General features: G+C 40.4%; 1 protein-coding gene across 1 annotated transcript; it reads left to right on the plus strand.

Moving 5' to 3' along the window:
- The first annotated feature begins 1,113 nt into the window (after positions 1–1,113).
- Positions 1,114–17,872, plus strand: si:ch211-67e16.11. Its single transcript, XM_042495358.1, has 8 exons — positions 1,114–2,811; positions 3,997–4,269; positions 8,889–9,143; positions 10,506–10,676; positions 11,483–11,614; positions 12,170–12,336; positions 13,197–13,451; positions 14,607–17,872. The coding sequence occupies exons 1-8, from the start codon at positions 2,559–2,561 to the stop codon at positions 14,781–14,783; spliced, it is 1,683 nt and encodes a 560-aa protein (XP_042351292.1). The 5' UTR covers positions 1,114–2,558; the 3' UTR covers positions 14,784–17,872.
- The last annotated feature ends 897 nt before the right edge of the window (positions 17,873–18,769 follow it).

Consider the following 18,769-nt stretch of genomic DNA (forward strand, 5'->3'; position numbering starts at 1 on the left):
TAGAGAAAGAAAAAAACGGTCCAGAATTAAGTATAGTGGATGCACTGTATGTCATCAACAGCAAATTCAGATTCTGTCAAAAAATAAAAATAAAATTTAAAAAAGCCAATTTTCCCATAATTGGAGAAATGAACCCTGAGCTATTAAAAACAAAAAAACATAAAACAAAACAAAAAACAAAAACAGCTGCTGCAAAAAGCAAAACCTGAAACTGTAAGGTAGCATGTTGTAGGAGCCCTGGCTTCAAATAAAAAATAACACATTTTTAAATCAAAACAGCAAAAATATTTGTCTAATTTAGCCTGTATAAAGTTTTAAGAGATGAAGAAATATCATTTCACTATTGTAAGGAAAATGAAGAGCACTTCTTGAGATGACAAAACAGTCAGTAGCATAACTTGATGTCTAAAATGTGGACTGCAGAGGAAAGTTTGAGTGTTTTTATCCCCTCTGACTGTTTCAGTTGTTCCCCTCTCTTTGTTTCCCTACTGAGGACCAAACAGGCTTGTACGTCTCACATTTCACCACGAGAGGGCTCACAGGAGGAGACACCAAACCTCTGTCCTCCTCCTGCCTCTGCTCATGTCCTCTCCTCCCTTCTTGCTCCTCTGGTTTACCTCTTGGTTCCTTTTCTTGTGTCCTGTATTTTTAAATATCTTCTTCTCATCTGATTTGCCTTTTTCTTCTTCTCACCATCTTATCCTTTTTCATTTCCCTTCTCTTTTCCCGTCTTTTTTCCTCTCTTCCTTTGTTATTCCATTACTTTTCTTCTTTCCTCATTTTCATCCTACCCTTCCTTTTCCTCCTTTCTTCCTCCATTCCTTCTTTTACTTAATCCTTTCCACCCCTCTTAACTTTCCCTATTTTCCTCTCCTACCTGTTCATCTCTTTTCCTCTCTCCTTCCCCTCACTTCCTCCCTGTTTCCTTTCCTCTCTTCTCCTCCTTTTCTCTTTTTATTCATTGCTGTCCTCCTCTGCTTCCCATTTTCTCACTTCTTTGCAATTCCTCTCTTAAACTTTTCCTCTCCTCCACTCCTCTTTCCATCTCGCCTTCTCTCTGCTCCCTCTACATCTCCGCCTCTTCTTTCCACTTTCTCCCACGTTTCTCTCTTTCCTCATTTCTCTCTTAACTCCCTCCTTCATATCCTCTCTTCTTCCTTCCTTCTCTTTATCCATACTCTCCTACACTCTGACGTCTCCCCTTTTCCTCCCTCATATTCTCCTCTCGCTTTTCTTCCATCTTTTCCTTACCTCATTCCCCCTCATCCACTCATCCTTTCCCCCTTTCTGGACTCTTCATATCCTCCCTTCTCTCCCTTTGGCATGTCAGAGCCTGCAGACAGAAAGAGAGAGAGAGAGAGAGAGAGAGAGAGAGAGAGAGAGAGAGAGAGATAAAGAGAGCAGAGAGAGTGAGCAGACTGAAGCTGAGCAGTGAGCGGGTTGAGCAGCAGAAGTGCTTCAGTCCTCAAAGCTGAGGAGGATCTCAAGTGTCACTGAGAGCAAAGAGTCTGCAGGACAAGCTGGTGGTCCCAAAAGAAGGAAGAACAAGAAAAAAAGGACATGTCCTCCAAGCCTTGTTTTTGAGGACAACAAATTCTGACTCAAGGATAATTTATCGTCTTCCAAGAGTCTGAAGCTGCTTCGGCTCAGCTAAAAAAAATCAGCGAAGAAGACGAAGAAGAAGAGGGGGGAAAAAAGTCTAAATTGACTCCTCTGGGAACGATTGGATATATTGTCATCTCTGAACTCCAGTAGAAAAGAGGAATTAAGACCCAAAAGTACCAAAAGAACAGAAGAAAAGTAGTTTCATTGTCAGAACGACCAAAAAAGGATGTTGGTGTATGTTGCATCCACTCAGATGCAAAGAAAAGATGAGATAAAAGAAGAAAATATAAAATTAAAAATAAAGTTCGAGTGACAGAAGAAAAGCACAACCAAGTTGCTGGATTTGTTATTTTTTCCCAGATACAGAAAAAAGGAGACAACAGAGGACATTTGGACATTTTTCTGACCAACATTTGTGTGAACTTCTCATCTCTGGATAAATAAGAACCAAAAAAAAAACAGACTGAAGACATAATATCAGCTTGTCAGCTGAAAAAAATCAAGAAAAACAATTAATTTCAATTTTTAGTCAGAGATTTTAATGAATCATTTTGAAAAGGAGGGAAGAAAAAAACTACAAGAGTCTAAATTTGCTGTTTGCTGAAGACAGATCCAAGGACCAGCCAAAAACATCAATGAACGCCATAGAAACGTAGGAGTCAAAAGTGAAGGAATAAAAAGGATACAGAGGAAAACAGGGAGAAGAGCAAAAGTGAAATATAGTAGAAAAAGAAGGATGAAAAAAGAGGACAAAGACATTTAAAGCTGACACAGAGAAGGAATAATTAAGGGGTAAAGGACAAAAGGATGAGCCAAGAGGAAAAGGAAGGGTAAAAGGACAAATTACATAAAAGGAAGACAGAACAAAAAGTATTAAAAAAAGGAGGACTAAAGAAAAAAGAATTCACTTTTAAAGGTCAAATCAAGACAACCACACGGACCCAGGTGTGATAATGAGGCTCCTGGTGCTCCTCGCAGCTCCTTTCTCCATCTTCGTCCTCCATATCGTAGCGGTGGCCCCGGCAGGCAGTGTGGCCCCGGGCCGTCTGGAGCGCTGGGTCCGCTCTGGCCTCCAGTCGCTGCAGTGGGACCAGCTGGACCGGTGCCTCCGCATGTCCTCGCTCTCTGAGGCAGAGTGCAGGAGGCTCGCCCACCTGCCCCTTTCCGCTGTGGCTGTCTACGTATCGGAGCCCCGCTCAGCTGCAGGTAGGGAGGGCAAAGGTCACACATAACTGGAGTTGTTGTTAGTTTGGTAACAGTATAAAAACAAAATAAAACATGAAAAAAAAACATTGTAAAAAAAATATATAGATTTTTATGTGACTTTTTTAAAGTCAATTTCGTGCTGTAGTTTTTTCTTGTTCGTTTTTTTGTTGTACTTTCTTTACATTTTCAAAAAACGTTTTTTCAGGGTTTTTTTTGTTGTTTGTTTTGTTGTTTTGTTTTGTACTTGTATACTAATCTCTTGCTAATTTGTGGGTCATTTCCTCTTTCGTTGCTCATTGCCTTCTTCTCATGTTTTAGAATGAAATCAAGCCAATCTGAAATGGTTTCAAAGGGTTAAAGAAATCAGACAAATAAATTAAATAAAAGAGACTAGCTTGATTGTTAAACTGATTAAGAAATGCAAAAGTCTGTCCACTGCCTTTAAAAGAAAAACTGATATCTGAATTTTCTGTTTAATGTTATTTAAGATTTTTGCCCAATGACACCAAAATAAAACTGCCTACCTCAGCTTTACTGTTCAAGTTTGCCAAACCACTTCATAAATGATATCCTCTACATTATTATTTTTTAAAATGTGGATATGATAAATGACAGAATCAAAAATGCAAAATTGTCAAAAGAATTAATTATTTTATTTATATTAATAAATATTTAAATATATAATAAAATTCTAATATAAAATATATGAAGCATTTTGAAAAGGATACAAAATGAAAATCATTTATCAGAGTATGTATAATCTCAAATCTTTTTGCAGATTTCTCTAAATTTGAGTTTAATGTGACCATCTTGTAAAGGAATTATTTCTTTTGTTTACATTGAATTGTTACTGTGTATTGATAATGTCAAAGTGAAGTCATTGTTTGAAACTGTATATTATAGCTCCACCGTTTCCAGTATAATATTTATAAATTATATTCTCTACCTATTGGGTCTAAGATGTTTCTTAGGTGATCAGTTATGATTGGGTGACTTTATTAAGAATATTTTCTGAAGATATTGCAGAGACTGTTTTTTTTTTTTTTTTTTTTGCTGTTACTTTCTAAGTGATTTAAGGTATTTCTATATCACATTACTTTATAATTACCACAAAACACTTACCCACAATAGCCTTGTACAGTTCATTCTCCTAAAGTAATAGTCTTTTCTTCCTAAACCCTCCAGGTACCTCAGACAAAGTTCTGGCCATCCTGCCGGACTCCTCAGGTGGCTCGATGAGCTCCAAACCACGGGGAGGTTTCAGCGTCAGCCAGGTGCTGAATGGAGGGGACGGTCCTCACAGACACCAGCAGCCTTTCCCCGGCTCCACAGCCCATGATGCTGTGCTGGTGCTGGATCCGAGCCCTGGGGAGAACTTTGGACACCCAGTGGTCCTCTTCTATGTGGATGTGAATGTGACAAAGAAGAGATGTTCCCACCTGGATGGCATTTACCTGGGTGAGTTAACAGATAGTCATTGTATGCATATTGAGCAATTGTTAACTTTATTCAAATTATTCAGTACATTATGGTCTTTTTGGTTGTTAAATGTTAATGTCTGGGTTTTTTTTTAATGTTTTTAATATAGCAGTAACCTTTGTATTAAAGACTAATCTATCAATCTGGAAGTGATGGCAGCTTTAAACTTGTAGAACTAGTAACTGTAGTAGTAATGGTAATGGTTGCAGTAATAGTGATATTGTTACAGTGGTGGTAGAGAACAGTAGTAAGTAGTAATAGTAATCGATCACGGGGTGTCACAGGGATCAATCCTTGGTCCATTACAATTTATATATTTGTTGTTTGTTAATGTTTATTGATTCCAATCCAAGCTCATCTTTAATATGCATTTGAAGCTTTCAGTTTATCACTTGGAGACTTATTTTAAATGCACGTAAGACCAAGTAACTCCACATCCATCAGTGCCTTGGGGAGATGGCCAAACGATCCTCCAGGAAAGGGGACTAGCTCAAGGTCTTCAGGGACTAGCTGACTGGAATGAAGGTTGGAAGTTACTGGGGCAAAGTTCATGCTGAAGGATGTTACGCTGGTGGCTGGCAGGCTGAAGGCTAGCTTGCTGCAGTTAGCTTGCTGGGGCTACCAGACCGAGCCTCCCGGAAGTGCATCAGGCTGCTATAACAACTCTCTGGATTTTTCATTGTGGCCAAAAGTGGAATTGCACTATTCGGGTCCGTCACTTGATGCCCATAAGCCCAGAGAAACTTTTTCCCATTGACTTATACTGGGAAAGAGACGTCTATAAAGCGGTGAATAATTTTTTGAGAACATCCAAGTCATAACATTTGGAAAGTCTAAAGAGCCTCAAAATTACATTTTTTTGATCATCATGTCTGTTTTTGTTGGAGAGCAAAAGTGAAAGTCTCTTCAGTTTGTGTAAGTCACAGACTGTACTTCAGACTTTTAACCAAAAACCCATTCAAAAAAATGTATTGACTCTGAGACAAGGGAACCCGAGGTGCTGAAATGCTAACTCTGGTTCACCTGCTGGGCTGCAAGGTTGGGCCTAGCTGGCTGGAGTGCAGACTGGTGGCTTGTAAGATGCTGGCCAACTGGGAACCAGGCAAAAGACTAACAGACTAAGAAAAGACAGGCTCAGGACAGGTAGGTAGCTGCATAGTGAACGCAGGACAAGAAGGTGGTGGGGAGGCAGCACTAACAGACAAGAAAGTAGGCTGGGGATTAGTGTTTATAAACTCTCTAAGCCACACAGGTAGAGAACTTCAAGCCATGGTTTACATGATGCTTCCCTTTATGCTAACTTTAGAGCAGCCTCTTTGAATTCCCAACGAGGGGCTCTTTTCCATTCCCCGTACCGGCACATGAGATCATAGAGAATCTGAATTTACATCACGCCGTGTGGGACGGAGTTGGAATGTTCCACGGATCATGGTCTCTTATCTCTAATACCAAAGTGTACGCACCATACAGTCTATGGTATGCACTCTGTCCAAAACTGAGATAGTTTACAGTGTTCAGGTATGTGAGAGGAGGTGGTGCATCTGGGTCTGTAATCCAGCCTTGGGCTGCCAAGTCTCATGGATCTGTATGATTTATCATGATTAGTTTGTCCAAATACTGTTGCTTTACAAGTGTAGTAGGCATGTCCAAAAAATGTAGCGTGGCGTGACATCAACTTTATATTCGATGATAATTCAGACAGTCAGTTAATGTGCATATATATGTGTGTGTGTGTGTGTGTGTGTGTGTGTGTGTGTGTGTGTATGTATGCCTTTTTAAGGTGTGTGTGTGTGTGTGTGTGTGTGTGTAAAGTTTTCTTCTAACTGAAGCAGAAGAGAAAGTAAAACTTGGATGTGCGTGGTCTCACCCTCTAAAAAGCTCCATTTATAGCTTATTGTTTGAGACATTTTCTTGCTCAGAGGGGGTCCGACTGCAGCTACCTCTTCAGCACTTTATGCCCACATCTGTGTGTGTGTGTGTACGTGTTATTGCACTTTTGATACTTGAGGTTTAGTCTTTGAGTGAGTTTAAGGATGAGTTGAGGACTTCTTTCAGCATTAAGGGGATAGAGTCTTTGCAGTCAGAGCTCCTAGACTTTGCAATGACCTGCCTGAGGAGATCAGAGCCACAAACTCTGTCTTGTCTTTAAATCACTTAAAAAATCCCCACTTTTTAAGAAGTACTTTTCAGTGATTTTATTTATGTTTTGTAACATTTTTACTCATCTTTATTATGTCACTAGTGTTTGGCTCTTTGTTCATGTCATTTTCTCTATGCTTTTATATGTGTTTTGTTTTTGTTGTAAAGCACTTTGTAACTGTGTTTTGAGAGGTGCCATATAAGTAAAGTTTACTATTATTATCACTATTATGATTATTAGGGATAAATTTAGGTTCAGATTAAAGGATAATTATAGTTAAGCTGAAAAATGGCCAAAGCTATGAAAGCACCATCAATAAGATCCAAATTCTGCTAAAACTTTCCTTCAGGTTCAGAATGAGGGTTAAAGTAGGGTGTACAGGTCTGAAAGATTGATTAAAGTGTGAAAAATGTCCCCACTTACAGAGGTAATAATTATTATGGGTAGGGGTAAAAAAAAAACAAACCCCAAAACAAAACAATATAGTTTCGCAATATCTTGTGTGGACACTGAATATCAATGTTTTGTTACATAAATGATTTATAGTGCAAATACGAATTAAACATTTTGTAGCCTAAAATAATAATACTTTCTTCAATTAATTTCTTTCATTAAGTCAAATAAAGTGAAAGATTAGAATTGCATTGAGTCTTCACAAGAATAAAAACATGGGGCCTATGTTGTTGCAATAGTCAGCATATTGCAAAATGTGCAAAATCACAATAATATTGTATGGTACTGCTATGATATTGTAAAACTGTGAAAATAAAGGTAATATTGGGGCCTCCACCCTATGATACATTTCATCTCAAATGTTTAATTTTTTTTTCTAATTTTCATGAATAAATTTTTTTTTCTTATCTCATTGCAGTGAGGAGTTACTATAAACTCAGGTTAGTTGGTAACATTTTTAACCATATATTAAATCGCAATTTTTAACTTGCACCAGAAAGATATGCAAATATTAGCTGGAAAGATATTGCTCATCATAAACAACAAAATACTGTGAGTGATCACAAAAAGATGCAGTTGGATATTGCAGGTAGTTATTCCGTGACACTGAAGGCAAAGTGAGAGTATTTTGGCCATATTTGTAAAAGCGTTGGCAATCAAACATCAGGGTTTCTAAAAAGCCCCACTTTTGGTGGTGGCAAACAAAAGCTTTACTGTGGATAAAAGGCCAAAAGTGAGAGTAAAAGTAGCATTTCCAAAGTGCTTTATGCATGTAGAAATAGTCCAAAGGGACAGGAAGTGCATGTATTCTGTGATGTACCTCACAAGTCCTATAAAAAAATACGTGTTTGAAAGTGCAAGTTGTTGACCTCCTGCTGTGAGAGAGGTTAGGGCCAGATGTTGAGGTGAATTTGGCCCTGTGTTACACAAACACACACCTGTCAATTATTCATACTCACACACACACAGCTCTGTGCCCCCTGCTGCGTTCTGTAGATGGTTTTGGACCAAAGTCTTTTAGAGCAAAACTTTTTTTAGACCTCATTTAACCTGGAAGACAGGAAGAAAGAGGGAGGAAGAAAAGTTCAAGTCAAATTCAAGTTATTTATTTATCACATGCACAACAATTACCGAGGCAGTTTCAGGCTCAATGCCATGCATTATTTTTAGCTGTATCCCTGGTTTAAGAGTGCCCCTTTGCCCCTGAGAGCAAATTTAAGGGGTATTAGAACTGAAGAATCAGTTGAGCCTGTAACAGACACATAATCTTATCTGTAGTGATTAGGTTTGACATCAATATTAAATTTCCACAAATACATTTTTAACCTTTCAGTGGGGGCAGGTAGCTTGTTCTCATTCTGAAATCGTCAAATACTGCCGCTTTTGATCACAACGCTAAAAGCCATAATTTGCGTCCGCATGATACATCGCTGGATACAAGCTTAAATCAAATAATTATTATTAATATTGTTATCAATGATATTTATATTTAAAGCTCAATCAAGAACAAATTTGGACAGCCGTTTGACACCTGTTGCGGCAACATGAAACGTGGACAGTCAGTGTCAGTTGAGAGCATAGGCAGCAGAACCTGTCGTGTCAGGTGAAACGCTGCCGATAACGACATAACAAAGGTCCCTATAGGGCGTGAGGGTGGGGTGGTGGGTGGACTGAACAAACCCTGGACTTTCATCTGTCCGTTGTTTGCTTCCTGTCTGAATGTGATGTTTTTCTTCTTCACCTTACCATGTGCCTCTTTTGCCGAAACATAACCATCCATCCACGATGTGCTTGTGTTGACATCACTGTAGCGGCATACCGTAACATCAACAGCAGACACAGATGGATACCTAGAGCATAATATGTAGACACAGAAGTCCACTGCAATGCGTCAATATGTGGCGTCTTGGGATGAGCAGGTGTTGGGATGGGATACACGTGATAGCCCTGTTGGTCTTACTTCCCACCACTGAAATCAAATGTTCTCCACCCTTTGTGTCTTCAGGTGAGGAGTGTTTGACTCTTGCTTTGAAAGGTCGTTGTCAGAACCAGCTGAAGCGTCGGCAAGCCGGGCCAGAGAGGCTTATTGGCAATGGACATAGTCGGCTGGCAGGTGGGGCTCTGCGTGGCAGTACCATTACCACCAGTGGTGGGAGCCGTCTGGTGGAGCGGGCCATTGGAGGACTCTGTGAAGTTCACTTCCTTCCGCTAGTGATCGGAGTTGGAGACAGCAACCGAACGCAGAGACTCCGATGTGTTGGTAGGTTTTAAATCACGGCTTTTATAAGGATTTCTTTTTATTGGGCATTTGGTCATAAACCAAAGTACTGGACTAATGAAAACAACTGACCTAATGAAAGATAAGTTAGATGAAAATTTAAGGGATCACCAAAGTTATAACAATTATAACAATGGTAGACTATGTCTGTACCAAATTTTATCCCAAGTCATGCAATAACTGAAGATATTTTAATTACAGTCAGAGATGTCAATCTGCTGGTGGTGCTGGGAAAAAATTAGGAGATTACATAAGTCATTAGGATTCATCCTCTGGGGATCTTGAATATCAGTGCCAAATCTCATAGCAATCCACTCAATATTGTGAGATGTTTTGTTTAAAAGCGAACCTTTAACCCCATGGAGGTGCAAGACTAAAAGCCACAGGATTACCAAAGTCATTGGGTGATGCAAACTCAATATTTCTCAACATAGACTCTGTTTTCCCCATTTTTTGAGTAGTGACTAATGGGAACAACAGTTTTTGAAAATCTGTCCAGTAATGTGTGAGACTGCTACAGACGGCAACTGCAAAAAAAAAAAAAAAAATACTGTTTACTTGAGTCTGATGGGTTTGGCAATGGCCATGGGGCTGTTTGATAAAAAGGAATCTTAATCTTTATAAAAAGGTGTGTTTCCATAAAGCTCATTTCCATAAATCGTCAGACACTTAGAATAATGATCTGAGCCTATCAGTTGCAAAAACAAACACTTTGGACCTAAACCGATGGTGCACAAATGCCCCCAGTGGTTAAACTGCAGCCTGTTTCGCAGCTGCAGCGCTCTCACTCAATGCTGGACCAATTTCAAAAAATTTTGTCTCCAGTAGTACTTATATACCAAAATATGTGAAATTAGGTCCAGGTTGAAAATAAAGAACCCTTTAGTATCCTCCTGGTAACAGAATATCAGTTTTAAACATACAAGTTGTTTGGTTTATTCCTGATTTTCATAGGTTGGGTGGCAGTCTGTTGCTTTTTTCCTGCTAGGAGGGTTTTCTGATTGAAATTCAGAAATTATTATCATGTTATGCCAAGACCACCCACACCTGCAGCCTCTGCCAGCAACCTGGGCCTCGTGAGAAAAACTGCTGGGAAAATGTTATCATCCTGTTATGGCAAACATAGACAATCCTCAGAATAAAACCACAAACCCACCTCTGGCACGCTACAAATATGTGGAGATTAAGTATTCCTTACTTTTTGATTATGCCCAATTAAACTCGCTGTTCACTGAGTGCACTGGCATACCAAATTTGATTTGACCTGGTGTCAACACTGAGGCTCCTCTTTATTTTAAATGTTTTCAAGACAAGCCCTCTCAGATATGCCCTCTGCTTCAACAGATCATGCAGAGTTTGCGAGGTGTCCTCAGCCGCTGCCGATGGGCTCTCCCAGTTTGCCTGTCTCAAGCTGTGAGCTAAATAAAAACACCAGACGCTGCCACCAGCAGCCACTGGCCACTCATCTTTCCTGCCGACTCTACCAGACCTGTGACCACGCTGTGCTCATCTCAGGTAGGAATATTCGGGTGTGCTTTTTCATATTTGCACTATTCTTACCCAATATCACCTCACAAACACTTGACAAACCATATCACCAGTGCCCCTGTTTAAGGCATATCTTTTTACTGGAACAAAAACCCACTATCCATCTTCAATAAGACACACATCACAAAGTATGAAATTGAATAACCCATAGCTGTATAAAGAATGCTGGATACAATGTTGGCGGCAGGGCTTTAATCGTTCCTATGAACTTTGCTCAGTAGCACACAAAGCCTAAAAAGTTCAATTTTCTAAGTCTAAATTACACAAATCTTCTACGTTGACAAGCTCACAGAGCAAGCACAATGGAGACTTTTGCGGGCAGAGGTGTTAACTTCAGTTTAGTGCTCTGCTAACTTGAATATGGATAAAATTCCTTGCATGTGTGGCTCTTCTAGACTTAGGAAATGTTATGGGACAAAATAAATCAAATCGCAAAAGTGAAACAAATCATTTCAGGGAGGATCATAGATTGTATATAAAGATAGACGACATGACGGCTTCTCTAAAGTGATTGCTTCTCAACTGTGAGCGCAAACGTCATGAAGGGACACCTTTTGTTGTTTTTCTTTCTTTTCTTCCTCTCTGGGGACATATGTGTGTGTGTTGCCATATGAAACCCTGCTGCTCTGAACAAACTAGTACAAAAAAGATATATGCAGCACCAGAGAGAACAGATTGCCAAACAGAGGACAGAGATTTGTCATTTTAAGAGTGCAACACTGTGTTGTGCTCATGGTGCGTGCGTGTGTGTGTGTGTGTGTGTATACCTGCAGGTGGCTGGCAGCAGCAGATGACGTTCCAGCGTCATGTTCAGAATCTTCAGAGGTTTTACCGAATGCTGCAGAACAATGGCTTCCACAAAGATCACATCAAGACGTTCTTCGCCAGCAGCGGACAGCTTCCTGGTACGACAGCGTTGCTCTATTAACAATGTTGCACAAACATGGCAACATACATTTTGTTCCAAAAATCCTATGAGCCTCGCTTTCTTCTTCTGTTACTCAACTGTTATAATGACTGAGGTTCTCTTTGAACCCTGTCAGTGTAACCTAAATTATTAAACCACAAGGCTGGGACCATTGAAGTGGCCTCGGTCATTATTTATACCACGTGATTGGGGGACCGGGGAATGCCCAAAAAGCAGCACATTTATCTAATCAGGTGCACTCACAATAAAGTCCAGAAAAGAATTGGAACACACCTGCTTTTTTCGGCAACTATGACCATTAAGCAACCAGGTGAATGGAGCAGTGTGCCTCCAAGTGTCCTTGTCGGATCTGGTGGAAATGCAGGGAAAAGGATGCGCCCGGCGTCCCTGGTAGTGAGACCAGTCTGAGATAGAAATAGATTTTTTTCTCAGTAGACAAAGTAAACAGTCAAACACCACCAATGACTGGACAGACAAAATGACCATCTCTACAACATGTCTAACTCCTCTCCCTTGTGTCCTCTCTCTTCAGAGGACATAGAGGGTGTCTACTCGGCAACGGAGAAAGCAGTGATCCGTAACCACGTGTCATACGTCTGCAGGAAGCAGCACTGTGCCGACACGCTGGTTCTCTACCTGAACTCTCCGACACGCAACGACGGTACCATGCTGCTGTGGGATGCCAACCTCAACGGCATTGTAAGACACACACACACACACACAGACACACACACACACAATGATCAGGCAGTGAGAAGGGAAAAGAAAAATGTGTAAGTGGGAAAAAAAAGTGGAATTGAAGAATGCGTGTTGTTACTCTAAAACTATTCAATAAGTTGCATTTTGGTATATTTTCATACACTGACAGTTAAAATAGTGTGTGTTTGTGTGTGTGTGTGTGTGTGTGTGTGTGTGTGTGTGTGTGTATGAAGGAGTGTCAGGCAGCAGTGTCTGCACACACAAACAGAGATAAAGACTTGTCTTTGAAGCAGATCACCAACACAGAATGGAAAATGATGTATCGGACTCACATGGGAGCCATTATCAGTATCAGATAAGATGATTCCTCTGACCACACACACAGAGGAGGACCACACAGACAACAGTATCCCTGTCGTTGTTTCTCAAAATGAGAACATGAGCTCATCTGGTTAAAAGCAGTTATTACAGAGAATTGTTCAGCACGGTCACACTGGGTCCAGCAGGCTGCCATTATGGCTGTAAACACATGGTGGTAAACAGGAATTTGAATTTTTCTCTTTTTTTTTAACAATATGTTCTATTAGCGAGCGCACAACATCTGCGATACTGATGTTAGTAGATTTTTTAGTGAAAGCTAAAGGATGCTCAAATAAACATCAAGCCCCAGATAAAATAGGACCCTGGAGGAGCATCTATGTGGAACCAGTGTGTGTTCCCTTCTCTTTACTCTTGTCTTAACTAACCATACCCTTACCATCCTTCTCTTTATCACTTATCGAGATAACCAAAAAAATCCTCCAAAAGTTTTCAACAATATGACTGTGTTTTTGACACTGCGTCTCCCTCTTTGTTTCCAGGCTGATCTGAAGGAGCGATACTCAGTCAACGAGCTCCTGGCCGACCTGGCCGGCTGCAGGGCGACTCGTGTTTTGCTGTTTGTGGATCAGAGCTACAGCGGCGTTCTGTCCAAGAGGCTGCGAGGGTCTCAGAAACACCTCAATGTGGTTCTGATCCAGAGCCAGACACGGCAGAACCACAACCACCAGAGGTTGAACCCTGGCAGCTGGTCCTTCATCAGCTCTGCCAGCTGCCTGCTGGACCACCTGGGAAAGGTATTTTATCACATAAAGCTGCTTTTACACTGCAGAACGGCAACTTGTCGCTTTCAGTGATTTCAGTGAGGGGAAGGCGGCAGAGGGGTATGGAAGAGTTACAACCTATGTGCATGTGCACAGATTTTGCTCTGAGTGGTTTATCTGGCAGTAGCGGCCCGGCTTTGGTCAATCAAATAGGAGGTGACCGTCATCAGAAATACCCAGAATTCTACAACACAAAACACAACGCTAGCACTTTATTAGAACAAGAAGAAGAAAATCTGGGCCAGGAATAACCACCAAACTTTCAAAAACGTTTCCACCAAACTTCAGATGACTGGTCAATTGTCTACAAATTTTACAACCATGCATGTAGAAATCTTTAGCAAATTAACTGATTTCTGTTGTCTTGCTACAGTATATAGTTATTTACACAGTGCCAAGCTAGCATGCACTAATGCCAGAGACGTACACTAAAACACATGCCTGTCATCACAGCCCTGGACGATACTTTGTTTTTTTGGGGAACGCTTTTGCAGGCAGTTGTCAGGGCTGTTGCAGTAGGGTAGAGTGAAAGCCGCTAAAGGTTTTTTAATGCCTTTGTTTTGATGGTTGCTGTGGCAAAAGACATTATGTTTTTGCAATGTCTATCTGCTAGTCCCATTCTTGTGAACACTATCTCTCAAGAATGCCTTGAGGGAATTTCTTTAAATCTCAAACATCCACTTGGACTCAAGGATGAGCTGATTAGATTTTGGTGGTCAAAGGTCAAGGTGACCTTGCATACATCTAATTCTCGTGAATGCGATATCTCAAGAATACCTTTAGGGAATTTTCTCAAATTTAGCGCAAATGTCAACTTGAACTCAAAGATTAACTGATCAGAATTTGGTGATGAAAGATCACTGTGACCTCTAGAAAACATGAAACAAGGTCACCCTCCCTGTGACATAATTTTCTCTGCAAAAAATGCTTTTCTGGCCCTTACTCAGTGTCATGATGCAGAAACAGACACAGAGAAAGTTGGTCAGATACTGAATTGGTGACACTAATCTGTATCCACCTCTAAACTGTGCTGATTGTAGAGATTTTTGCGGTAATTCTCTTTTTTTTTCTTTTTCTTTTTCTAAATAATCTTCTAATCACCTCTTCCACCGTTGGTGTTATCATCAGGATCCTGGGATGTCTCGCCTCTTGGAGCCGTGGGCAGGCCTTTTAAATGTGACGTTGGCCGGCGCCCCCTGCAATGCCACGCCGCCTCTGACAGATGGTGAGATGCGTCGGGAGTACCAGGGCTGCCAGAACCTGCCGACCGCACTCTGGCACCAGAAACACAGGAGGACCAACTGAGAGAGAGACACTGAGACTGACTGGGAGAGAGAGAGAGAGTGAGAGTGGAAAACAAATGAATTATGGACACAGACACACACACACACACACACACACACACACACACACAGACCATATGAGTGTTTACTTTGTACACATGCATATATACAGATGTATTAACTTAGGACTTTAGTTTCAGTGTGCTTGGTGGACACTGGTTGTGTGTGTGTGTGTGTGCGTGTATGTGTTTTCTGTCCTAACTCAGACAGTCACCATGGCGATGACAGCTCATCCCAATAGGAGTGTCCTGAACACCATGTGAACCGTGTGTGTTTGTGAGTTCAGCAGAAGGACAACCACTCGCACAGACCATAGCTAGTTTATGCTTGGGTCAGTTTGTGTGTGTGTGTGTGTGTGTGCGTGTGTGTGTGTGTAAACGCAACATCTCCTGGGCACTTAAACATTTCAGAGTCAATCATCGAACTCTATTTTTATCTTTACAACAGTTGTGCGGTCTTCGTTCTTTCCCTCTTCTCTTCATTCTGTCCTCTGCGACACCTCCTGCCCGCTCTCCTCTCTTGATCTCCTCCTCTAACCGCCTCTCCACTTTCTCCCCTCTCGCCTCCATCTCATTTTCTACCCCTTCTCCATTTCCCTCCTTCTCTTCTTTCTTAAATTTCTTGCCGTTTCATTTGTTGGCATTCAACGACTTTCTCCAACTATCATCTATCAGGGTTTGAAAAAACACTCAAATAATTTAGTCACAGCAGAGCTGACAAATGCTCTGAAACTTATTTACGCACAAATGAACTGAATGAAAACACCACAGATTTTTCAAAAAGCAGCACTCACAGTTTGACAAAAATCTTAACTCAAGATCCACTCGCTACCTTTTACCTGCACAGTTCACAGTATATAATACAGGAGTATTTTCCCTAAAAAGCAATCATGACTCATGACCCACTGGAAGTGATTTTGTTGCATTTATCTGCAGAGGCTCTACCCTCCGCCTGTATTTTCTAATTTCTTTTTTTTTTTTTTTTGCTTTGTTTGGGACGGCGTGACCAGGTGCCAGACCACAAGCAGCATGTATCCAAGAGAAAGCTATGAAAATTGTGAGACATAGCTGAGAAAAATTGCTAACATAGAAACATAGAAAGGCAAAATACCAGTTGGATAAAGCTCATTCAATGACAGTTAATATGGGATCAACCTTCCCTTTCACTGGCATTACTGTTTAAAACCAGTAGACAATGCCTGCATAGTTTACCTACAAATCTTGTCAAATCTTCAGATCTTCAAATCTTCTTCATCTAATTTTTCCAAGGTCAAGAATAGAGTTTCACCTCAGCTTTTTGACCTAAACTATTTGCTCTTCTCACACCAGTGCGTCAGATGTCAATGCATCATATTTATCAGACAGAACTATCATTTATAAAAGGAATTCCCAAAGTCAACATTTGGGTCATCCATCTCATGTCATCTCAATGTAGCTTAGGCCAAAAAAAAACTGAAACAAAAACAATCAATCAACCCCTTTAAAGCTATTTTACTACTCTCACAACATCCAACCACTGTATATTGTAATTCTTTGTAAAATAACACTTTGTAAAGCTGAACTATATGAGCATTTCTCATTTGATGCTCCAGCCCCGTTCTCAATATTAGGTTGTCAAATAGAGATGCTTTTTCACGCCCCACACGACGTGTGATATCGACGCCAAAGGCTATTTATAGACCTCAGTTTGTCCTGTTTGAAGCCAAAAGTCAACGCTGTTTTAGTGTAACATTAGCCTACATAACTTCCATACCTACTTCCCGTGAAAGTAAAATGATGTCATTTTTGTACGATCATCATGCAATGAGGTATTTATGTCATGTTTTCTTTTTCCCAAAACATGATATTTTTGCTAAACCTAACCAAGAAGTTTTGTTGCCTGAACCTAAACACAACTACTTCACAGTATAAGTGTTGTGTTCCAGCTGTGCGTCACATAAATATGCTAAATGGTTCCTTGTGCGTCGCTATCACACGCCAAAGGGCATAAAGAGTTGACAACCTAGGAATGAGAACGAGGTGGATGCCCCTGTGAGTGTGGTTCTGCTGGGTAAAATTAGGTGATAGTTGTTGTTTCACAGATATCAAGAGAAGAAAGGACATGAACATTTATCTGCTGCTCTTGTTGTTGCTGCAGTTTGAACAAACAAATTGTCTAGAGATGACAGTAACTACTTAAAAACCTGAATGATGAATGAAATGGACATGTTTTATTAAATGAATCCAATTTACCTCGATTATCTCTAAACAACGTCTTTGGTTAAAAAAAAAAAAAAAAAGGTAGTAATTCACGGTTGCCTCTTTTCTGAAAGTCGTATCATGATAACCGACAGAAATGACAGTACAATAATAAAGTTATAAAAAACAAAAAAAATTACATGTAAGCAATTATTTTGCAGATTTAGTGATGGAGGACCTTTTCTGCTTTCTTAACCTGAGGAGGAGGGAAAGAGAGAGACACTGAGACAGCCGGGAAACGAGAGACAGAAACTGGATGGCAGTGATCATGATTAAGATATGAAGCACTGAGACTGCCCTCACTGCTACACAGACTGGCTATGGCATTTTAATAAGGGCACGACTTGCGTGTGTGAATGTACGTGTGCGTGCTCCATCACACAGACAGGCATCACATGAAACATGCACACGATCTAATATTAACCGTCCCTACACTAACAACGTACATGTGGTCCTCTACCTTCGGTGGTACTTTGTGATATTTGTCTGTACGTTACCTTGTGTCTTTTCTCTGTCCCAGTAACCATGTATACCACGGCCCAGTGTGCATCTCAAACCCCTCCCTGCTGTGTTTGTTGCTGTACTGATCTCTTTTACAGTAGAGATTTGTTTATTCAAGAGATGGAAATTGATTGGGAGAACAACTTTCCAAACGCGTAGGACATTTTGGACAAGAGCTGTGTCCGACAAGTTGACATGTGCATATTCACAGTCTGTGTAATGATCTGTACAGAGTATGAGATGTAATTTAGCAGAAATGTTTCTAGTTGCATGCAGAAAAATCACAAAAAATAGTCAATAAAGTACTTTTAGAAACCAGTGAAGTTTATGAGATTTATTTGTCTGCTGCCCAATAATAAAGCACTGACCTGATGACCATTATAGATGTAAATTCTGGGGAAAGGATACTGTGAGGTGACCATAATGGGGAAAAAAGGGCAAAACAGAGATGAAACTGTCAGCTATAAACCTGTGTGCATTTCTGTATCAACCAAGACTGTATAAATAATGGACTTAGCTATCATGACGTCACCCATTGGTTTGTGGACTCCTGTTTTGGAGCCTCAAGATTAGCATTTCGGCCCTTGCTATCTTCATTTTTTGGAGCCAAAAGTGGCAATATTTAAGAGGTTGGAGCTGCAGGGATGGATGGACGGATGGGTGGTTCTGGCTCAAAGATTGTAGTGACTCCTCACAGACAGCATGTCGCTCAAGCGGCCAACTCATAAATATAGATAACTTTAGTAAGCTTTAATAAAATGTGAGTCATAAATATTAAAAAAAATCACCCCAGTACAGTTGTTGTAAATGTTAAAATTAGCTATAGAGACCAGAACTGTTTTTTGTACCAGACTGTAAAATGTCTATTTCTGCTGTAAAGTTGGGCACTTTAACATGGGGGTCTATGGGAATTTACTCTGTTTTGGAGCCAGCTTCAAGTGGCCATTAGAGGAACTGCAGTTTTTAGCACTTTCATTTTTTTTTTAGCCTTGGAGGTTGCCACTTGATATCAACGAAACTGCAAGAATAGATGTTGGAATTGTAGATTTCTGCAAACTATGGATACATTACATATCTAGATTATAACGTAGTGTCAAACACTTATGTTTCAGCAACTCTGTGGTTATGTTAAGGCACAATTATCACTCTGTTATAACTGGGAAAAGATCATGTTTTGACTCAAAATGCCCACATTTGGTGGCACAATTCC

Source organism: Plectropomus leopardus, chromosome 10 (assembly GCF_008729295.1).
Source record: "Plectropomus leopardus isolate mb chromosome 10, YSFRI_Pleo_2.0, whole genome shotgun sequence".
Classification (NCBI taxonomy): domain Eukaryota; kingdom Metazoa; phylum Chordata; class Actinopteri; order Perciformes; family Serranidae; genus Plectropomus; species Plectropomus leopardus.

Bases quoted from the DNA above. Each gene is read 5' to 3' on its own strand.
- si:ch211-67e16.11 (XM_042495358.1), top strand. From the start codon at position 2,559: ATGAGGCTCCTGGTGCTCCTCGCAGCTCCTTTCTCCATCTTCGTCCTC. The intron at 4,270-8,888 runs GTGAGTTAACAG...TTGTGTCTTCAG, and splicing joins CCTGGATGGCATTTACCTGG to GTGAGGAGTGTTTGACTCTT. The intron at 13,452-14,606 runs GTATTTTATCAC...TGTTATCATCAG, and splicing joins TGCTGGACCACCTGGGAAAG to GATCCTGGGATGTCTCGCCT.